The following is a 9,373-nucleotide window of genomic DNA, read 5'->3' as shown; positions in this document are numbered from 1 at the left end:
AGGGACCTCTCAAGAATACTGAAGAGCAATGACATAAGGCTGGAGACTAAGGTGTGCATGATCTGGGCTATAGTCTTCGCAATTGTGTGCTATGCATCAGAGAGCTGGACAGTGACTAGAGATGATAGAAAAAGAATTGATGCATCTGAGCTGTGGTGCTGGAGTGGGAATATACCATGGACTCCTAGGAGAACAAACAGGTTTGTCCTGGAGAGGGTGAAGCCAGGCTGCTCCTTGGAGGCAAGGATTCTGAAACTTCATCTGACATACTTTGGGCATGTTACAAGGAGGGACCAGTTCTTGGAGAGGGCCATCATGTTTGGGAGAGTGGAGGGATGGTGCAAGAGAGGAAGACCCTCAAAGAGATGGATTGATTCAGTGCTTGGGGTAGTGGAAGTAGGTGTGTCGAAGACTGAGGTTGGCACAGGAACAGGAATAGAGTAGGGTTTAGGGTTCTTGGATATAGAGTCACTATGAGTTGCAAGCGACTTGACGCCACATAAAAACAACAACAATTACTAGAAGATAAATTAGAATGCTGACTGGTACAGCAACACTGTTCACAACTTTCTAGGATGTAGGTTCTATCAAGCACTCAAAACACAGTGAGTATGATTGAGGCACCGAACTGTGAATTTAATCTCTGTCAAAATACCTTAAATAGTCACTCTGTAGCTCCTATACTAGACAATGCAGCATACTGCCTTAGGGGACAATACCTATAAAAAGTAGAAGCACACACTACATTTTAGGTGTCTGTTCCTTTTAAAAAGTATTATACTTTCAATACTGTACAACTACAATGAACTTATATGCAGTGGGATCTTAACTATTTCACAGGGCATAGCAGACAACATTAATATGTATCATTCTCTTATGTCATTACCATTAATAACTAAATAGAGAGCTCTGGTGGTCTAATGATAAGGAACTGCACAGCCATACCAAAGGTATATGGTTCAAATCTCCTAGCTGCTTCATGGAAGAAAGATGCATAACCTCCTCCCATGTAATTTGCTGTCTCTGAAAACCCACTGGAGGGTGGTCAGCTATGAGTTGGTTCCAATGGGATGGTAATTAACAACAATGATAATGAAACAAAATGTAAAGCTTTATTAATGTAATGCTTTTTTAAAAGAAGCATTAACTTTAATAAATCACAAATTCAATTTGAATTATCACTCTTGCTTACTTTTAAATTTGGTAGAACCTGCTTACTTTCAAATTTGGTAGAAACTGATAACAAGATTCAAACATTAAATTTCAAGTCTATTTTTGGACTCTGGCTCTGATACTTGTCTGTATCCCAAGTTTAAGAGGAGCATTCTTGTTTCTAAGTCCAGATAGGTTCTAAAATTGGAAAAAAGAAGAGCTTTTTACAGGTAAGCCAGCAGGACCTGTAGTGCTAACAGTTGATCACTCTATTCTTCTGTTTCTTTACCTACTCAAATCCAACCACTGGTAATGGCTTACTATGTAACTTTTCCAACTTCCAATTTTGTAATTGATTAATAGCAAATATTATATCTGACATCTTTTACTAGACATAAATAACAAGCATTTTCTAAAATCCTACTGCAGGCCTTTTATTATTGATGTTTCTTTGAACATGCAAATGATTTGTGTGGTCAAATTACCAATGTTAGTAAAAAAATCCTTAAAGAGCACAAATTTCATTAAACAAGCTTACTTATTTTATGGTATATTAGTTACTAACAGGGCATAAAATATGTAAGCCTCTGGAAACTCTATGAACTTTGATAAATGTCGATAGTTGTAGAGGGGCTTCAGGCCTTTTGTTCATAGGGTTGCTATAAGTTGTGCTCGACTCGAAGGCAATCAACAACAAAAACAGTCAAGTTTTATTGACCACTTCAATACATTTTTAAAGACATGATGTACCTAAAAATTTTAAATACAAGTAGACATATATTAGCCATATAAAAGAAAATCAGTAGATTTAAAATTTATATTACTTCCTCTAGAGAAAGGAATTCATTTCCTTCTTAGCTACTGCTTACTTGTAAGTCAACTGTTAAAGACATGAAAATCACAAAATCTCTCAATATATTAGAATGTCAATATTTCATTTAAAATTATCCCAATTAAAATACAAAGTTTTAAAAATTCACTCACTGTGGGGGAGGGGGGAAGCTTTTCATATTGCAGTTTTAATAGCTACGTGTATCTTTTTTAAAAAAGGAACAACTGTCTTAGGGAAATATTTAACAATCATAAAACAGAAAAGACCTTACCAGTGTCGGGTTTTTCTGAATGAAGCTCTGACGTGTGGTTCCCCTCAGCAATGTAAACTGGGAAACTTGAGCACTCCAAGAAGAGCTGACAAGCAGCAACAAAGGCAGAAAGGTATTCTTTAGAACACTTTCGTTTCCCTAAACTCCTTTCTTTCACATCTCCCTGTGAATCCCTATCCCATTTGGAAGTCTCCCTCTGTCCTCTACTGAGATCACCTATATGTTCGGCAGCTAAAGGCTGAGACAAAGAGTTACTCTGAACGATATAGAGGTTGATAAGTCTGGTTAGAAACTGCTGGACATACTCGAGGCAACACTGCATTGCCGTCTTTTGGGCTGACTTCCCACTTCGAGTTGCTGTTCCCTGAGTAATGAGGGAAGGAGCCTGGATGACGGTTTCTTCAGACCCCACAGTGGATGCTGTTTCCGTCTCAGAAGAAGTGCTACCAATTGGGATGGCAGCTGTCCCCTGTCCCTCACTGTCAATGTCATCATTTCGGTCTGCCTGGTATTGGATAAACTCGGTGAAACCACTTTCAGATGATTGACTACTTGGTGGATTTTCTCCATCCTCAAAGACTTCAGTAGGATTTTCCAAAGAAACTGATGATACCTGGTAGAGATTTAAAAAGCAAAATAGCTAAAGTTATAAAATTAGAAATGGCCACTTTTGGAGAGAAGTTAATCTTAGGATAACATAACTTAATTTGTACATTCGATTGCTAGCTAAACCAGTTAATACACTGCTGTATGTTTATAATTTAAAAAATAAGAAATAATATGGTCCTTTCCATTACTACCTATGTATTTGAGGACTGGACAATGAATAAGCATGACAGAAGAAGAACTGATGCCTTTGAGTTGTGGTGTTAGAGAAGAGTTCTGAATATCCCATAGAAAGCCAAATGGGAAAACAGTTAGGTCTTGAAGAAAGTACAGCTGGAATGCTCCTTGAGGCAAAGATGGCAAAGCTTCATCTTTTATACTCTGAACATGCAGCTAAGTGAGGCCACTCCTTGAAAAAGGAGATCATGTTTTGAAAGATGGAGCGTCAACAAAGGAGAGGAAGATCCCCAGCGAGATGGACTGACACCGTGACTGCAACAAAGGGCTCAAGGTGGTGAGGATGACACAGAATAGGAAGGATTCAGGTCTGATGTTCTTAAGGTCTCTAAGAGTTGTACTCGACTCAATGGCATCTAACAACAACAACAACTATATAGGGGGCTCTGGTGGCTTGGTGGTCAGGAATTACACTGGTAACACAAAGGTAAAAGGTTCAAATTCACCAGCTGCTCCCCTCCCCTGCTATTTAGGTCAGCTATGTGTTGTTTTCAACGCAGTAGTACAAAACAACAACTAAATTATTCATGAAGTAATGATTACTCATCAAATATATATATTATATAAAGTTAAATTTAAGGGGGCAAAGTTATATTTACAAATCTCTGAAATCTTTACCCTGGTTCTCAAATCACTAAGAATTTATTCAATTCACTTCATGAAATTATTTTCATAAGATTTCAACAATGAAAAGAACGAAACTTGTAAGCTTAAAATTAATTTTATATGTGCAAGAATGGATAAATAAAAATATAACTTCTCTGTAAATGTTTGTTAAATAACAATTAAAATAAAATTTTATCTAAAAGAAGTAATTAAATTTTAAAAGCTACAGGCAAAATCTAATAGGCCAGTTGTTGATGACCAAAGAATATGAAATTTTTATTTGAAAATGGTAAATATTTATTAAATGTTATTAATAATATATTCTTTCAATGAACTGTTACAAATTCATATTTTTATGCCAGACATTGTTTTAAGTATGGACAATAAAAGAACAGTTTCTTATCCAAGAGGGATAATTAAAGTATAAATAAAGCAATTAAAATAACACAGTGGCCTAGTGGGTAAGAGGGAACTCTAGTGGCTTAGTGGTAAGGAGTTGTACTGACAACCCAACCACAGAGTGACAATGTTTGCAGTCGAATCCAGTTGCTCTGTTGAAGAAAGATGGGCAATTTCCTCCCCTGTGATTTTACAGCCTTTGAGGGTCGGCTATGAGTTGATTCTGACTTGATGGCACATAACAATGGCAAAATGAGTAAAAACACTTACACTTTCTAGCTTAGATTAAGTAAACAAATGTTGATGTCCTTGGGTAATTATATAACAAAGTAGAATTTGTTTATAAGGGCTGTGGTAGTTCAGTGAGTTAAGTCCTTGGCTGCTAACCAAAAGGGCAGTAGAGAAAGGCCATTAGTATTCTTATGAGGTAGTATTCTTAGAAAAAGATTTATAACCATGGAAATGCTAGGGGATAGTTTTACTCTGTCCTTTAGTTTTGTTATGAGTCAGAATCAATTCCATAGTAGAATCTGCTCCGTAATTTGTTTATATAATATGAATGTCTCACAAAAAGTAATCCTCATATAAAAACTCAACAATTTGCTGCCCCAAAGTCTAGTTTGGTTTCAATGTTCCTTGCTTCATGATACCAACATTCAGTCATTGCTATTCATTCGGACAATACTGATGAGTCAGAACCCAATTCATACCTGAACGTCTAGTGGGTTATCAGAGGCAGTAAATCACACAGGAGGAGACTGCTCATCTTTCAAGTTAGAAAAACAAAAGTCTAAGATTCCTTACTGGCATCTTTTCCATTATCTTCTCCCCTCTTCTCTTTTTTTTTTTTTTTCTCCCCTCTTCTAACATCCACTTTTGTACAGTGGTTAGGAGTGAGGGCTCTGCCATTCACTACCCATGTCATGCTTAGAAAGTTGTTTAACCTCTCCAAACCTTAGTTTCCTAATCTATAAAAGAGATGACTATAAGGACTAAGTAACAAGTATATGTAATATTTCTGGGTTTTAAACACTCAATAAATGTTAGCAATTACTTATTGCCCTTATCTATTCTAAATCCTATTGGTATTTCCTCCTAATATTGTTAATCATCCATTTCTCTGTCTTCATGGCTGCCCATAACTTACTGGCACAATATACCACTTCTATCTGCACTACTGCAGGTCTCCCAGATCTATTTTTGTTTCTTAGATACAAGCTCCACATTACAGCCACAGTGATTTTTCTAATGTAAGAATGTGATAATGTCACTAGCCTTTCCCCTTCCATGTCTTCCCACTGTTCCTAAGATAAAGATTGGAAGGCTCTCAGAATAGTAAGCAAGGCTCTGTTGTGTCTCTGTCTACTTCACCAACAGTCTACCATCCAGTGCCTGCTTCTTTCCAGCCAAAGAGAATTTGTGAGAGACCCTCTATTTTGTTTTTCTGCCACCCTCACCCCACCTCACTATACCAATTACTCTATGCCTCCTTTTAATTTAGATCCAGGGCAGGCCGTGTACTTTCCACACTCTTCTCACTATTTCTCTTTGTATACTTACTATAACTATAATTAAATATGCAATTAGTTGTTTGAGATTTATTTCTGCAACTCGAATGAGAAAAGGATGAGGAGGGCAGGGACTACATCAGGCTCACTACTGAATACCAAGTGCTTTTATAGAGTGTGTACAGAATGAAGAGAGGGGTTTTCTCTGTTTGAAAGGTAAGAAAGCTTAGAGAAATTTAAAAAAATCCAAAACCCCAAAACTTGCCCATATTAAACAAGCTTAGGAATGAGAAGAGTTCGGATGAGGGTATTCTAAATTTAAGGTCTTTTCACCAAAGTGTATCACTGTATTTAAAACAGGATGATAGGTAGAGGTGGCTATCATCAGAATTGAATTTAAACATGCAAGGTTTTTTTCCCACTGAAAATTCAATGATCATTTAAATATGAGACAACATATTTTTAAAAATAAATCATAACTGAATGGTAAAACTGACATTAATTTATAACCATAAAGTGACTTCTGTATTAATACATTTAATAAAAATTATAACACATCAGCCAATATTATGCTAATGTTGTTAAGTGTCATCAAATCAAGTATGACTCATAGTCATCCTATGAATAACAGATTTGAAATCTGTCCTATCTTGTGCCATCCTCATCATCTCTGACATGGTTGAGTCTGTTGTGACAGTCATCATGTTAGTCTATCTTGTTGAGTTCCTCCCTCTCCTGAAGTGATGCTCCACCTTTACTATCATGATATCCCTTTCCAAGGAATAGCCTCGCCTAGCTAAAAGTTCAAGTGTGAAAGACGAAGTGTTGCTATTTTTGCTTCCAAGGAGCACTCTGGGTGCACTTCTTCTAAGACATATCTGTTTGTACTTTTGGCAGTCCTTGGCATATTCAATGCTCTTCTCTGACCTAACTCAAAGGCACAAATTCTTTTTCTGGCAGCTTTAGTAATTCATTGTACAACTCTCAGATGCATAACAATTGATTAAAACGACCTTGGCCTGTGCTCTCTTTGGCAGCACATATACTAAGAAATTAGAATGATACAGAGATTAGCATGGCCCCTGTGAAAGGATGACACGACATATTGGTGAAGCATTTTGAGACTTGTACACCAATGTTCATAGCAGTGTTATTCACCATCACAAGAACATGGAAACAGCCCAAATGTCCAAACACAATCAAATGGAAATTTGGAGAGGTCCCTCATAACGGACTTTTCCAAGCCCGCAAGAATAGATGGTATACCAACTGACATATTTCAGCTAACAGATGCTGCCTTGGATGTGCTCACCAAGTTGTGTCAAGAAATCTGGAGAACAACCACTTGGCCAACTGACTGGAAGAGATCTATATTTGTTCCCATTCCCAAAGAAATGTGACCCAACAGAAGTGTGGAAACTATACAACAATATCATTGATTTCACATGCAAGCAAGATTCTGCTGAAGACTATCAAAAAACGACTGGAACAGCATATCAGCAGAGAACTGCTAGAAGTCCAGGCTGGGTTTAGAAGGGGTCGTAGTACTAGGGATATTGTAGCTAATGTTAGATGGATCTTGGCTGAAAGCAGAGAGTACCAGAGGAATGTCTGTGTTTCATTGATTATACAAAGGCGTTTGACTGTGTGGACCATAACAAACTGTGGTTGACTCTGAGAAGAATGGGAATTCCAGAACACTTGATCGTGCTAATGAGAAACCTATACTTGGACCAAGAGGCAGTCGTCAGAACAGAGCAAGGAAACACTGCATGGTTCAAAATTGGGAAGGACATATGCTAGGGATGTGTCTTGTCTGCATACGTTTTCAACCTGTATGCAGAACAGATCATCCAGGAGGCTGGGCTCTATGAGGAGAAATGCAGCATAAGGACTGGTGGAAGATCTATCAACAATCTGCATTATGCAGATGACACAACTCTGCTTGCTGAAACTGAGAGGACCTGAAGCACTTACTGTTGAGGGTCAGGGACTGCAGCCTTCAATATGGATTGAGGCTCAATGTCAAGAAGACAAAGATTCTCACCACTGGACCAATTGACAACATCAGGATGGATGGTGAAGAGACTGAGATTGTTCACAGCTTTAGTCTGCTTGGCTCCACAATCAACACTCTTGACACCAGCAGCCAGGAAACTAAAAGACATATTGCGATGGGAAGTCTGCCATTAGGGACCTCTCTAAAGTACTGAAAAGCAACGGTGTGTCTTTGGAGACTAAGGTGCATCTGGTACAGGCCATTGTCTTTGCAATCACTTGTTATGTGTCAGAGAGCTGGACAATGACAGGGTGGATAGAAGAATTGATGCTTTTGAGCTTCGGTGTTGGAGAAGAGTGCTGAGGGTTCCATGGACTGCTAAGAAAACAAACAGATTCATCCTGGAAAGGGTTAAACCGGGCTGCTCCTTGGAGGCAAGGATTCTGAGACTTCATCTGACATACTTTGCTCATGCTGTAAGGAGAGACTGGTCCTTGGAGAAGGACATCATGCTTGGGAGTGTGGAGGGCAGGTGCAGGAGGGGAAGGCCCTTTGGAAGGTGGATTGATTCGGTGACTGGGGCAATCGGGACAAGTGTGTCGGAGACAATGAGATTGGCACAGGACAGAGGAGAGTTTATAGCTGTTGTACACAGGGTTGCTATGAGTCGCAAGCAACTCGACGGTACATAACAACAACAACATCTCCTGACGGCTAATACCAAGGGCACTGATTATGGAACCAAGTAAGAAGAAGTTTTTTATTATTTCGATCTTTTCTCCATCTATCATAATGTTGTTTATTGGTCCAGTGGTGAAGATTTCTGCCTTCTTGATGTTGGGATGCAATTGATACTGAAAGCTGCAGTCTTTGATCTTCTGCAGCAAGTATTTCAAGTCTTCCTCACTTTTAGAAAGCAAAGTTGTGTCACAGATTGAATAGGTATGGATAAAGGACATAGCCCAGAGGCACACCTCTTGATTTTAAATCATGCAATGTTCCCTTGCTCCATTCAAACAACAGCTTCTTAACCTAATTAGGGGTTTCCTATGATCACAATTAAGTAATATGGGCTATCCAGTCTTCTCAATGTTAGAGCTGGTTATGATTTACAGAGTCAATTTTACATAATAGACATTCTAGTGGCATTCTCTTCTTTCAGACAGTATTCATCTGACATCAGCAGTGATATCTCTCATGCCACAGCCTCTTCAAAACCCAGCTTGAAATTGTGGCAGCTCTGTGCCAATGTATTATAGTATCAGAAGCTGTAAATTGTTTTCCACCACTCATATCAGTTTCTTGAAACATGATGGCTTCTAAGTTGCTGTGATATGGGAAGCCACGCCACTGATACTTTAAAAACCAGCAGGGTCATTCTTGGTGAAGAGGTTTCAGGCACTTCCAGACAAAAACAGAGTAGGAGTCAGAACCAGCCATCCACTTCTAAAATAAGGAGCTTTGGAAACCCTTTGAAGAGCAGAAACTTGTCTCCTCATAAGAGAGTCTTCCTTAATGACGGGGATGGAATAAAGCTTGTGACCATTATTTGATTCACTGTATCAATCCACTTTACTGAAGGTCTTCCTCTTTCTCTGATCCTCTGCCTTTCATTAGTTTTACTGTACCATAACCACGTGTTGTTGTTATTATGTGCCATCAAGTTGCTTGCGACTCATAGCAACCCTATGTACAAGAGCCCTTAAATGCTGTTCTATCCTGTGCCAATCTCGCCGTCTCAAACACACTCATTCCCACCACCC

General features: G+C 38.6%; 1 protein-coding gene across 1 annotated transcript in view; it reads right to left on the bottom strand.

Moving 5' to 3' along the window:
* Window positions 1-9,373, bottom strand: part of DOPEY1 (dopey family member 1) — a 161,728-nt gene that overhangs the window by 81,314 nt on the left and 71,041 nt on the right. The window contains exon 14 of the mRNA XM_006892160.1: window positions 2,256-2,868. Coding sequence (XP_006892222.1) covers window positions 2,256-2,868 — 613 coding nt within the window. The remainder of the gene's footprint in view (window positions 1-2,255; window positions 2,869-9,373) is intronic.

This window comes from Elephantulus edwardii, unplaced genomic scaffold (genome assembly GCF_000299155.1).
Source record: "Elephantulus edwardii isolate Elephantulus edwardi_28Jun2011 unplaced genomic scaffold, EleEdw1.0 scaffold00111, whole genome shotgun sequence".
NCBI lineage: Eukaryota > Metazoa > Chordata > Mammalia > Macroscelidea > Macroscelididae > Elephantulus > Elephantulus edwardii.
Note: the sequence above shows the minus strand (reverse complement) of the source record. Positions and strands in the feature narration are given on the sequence as shown.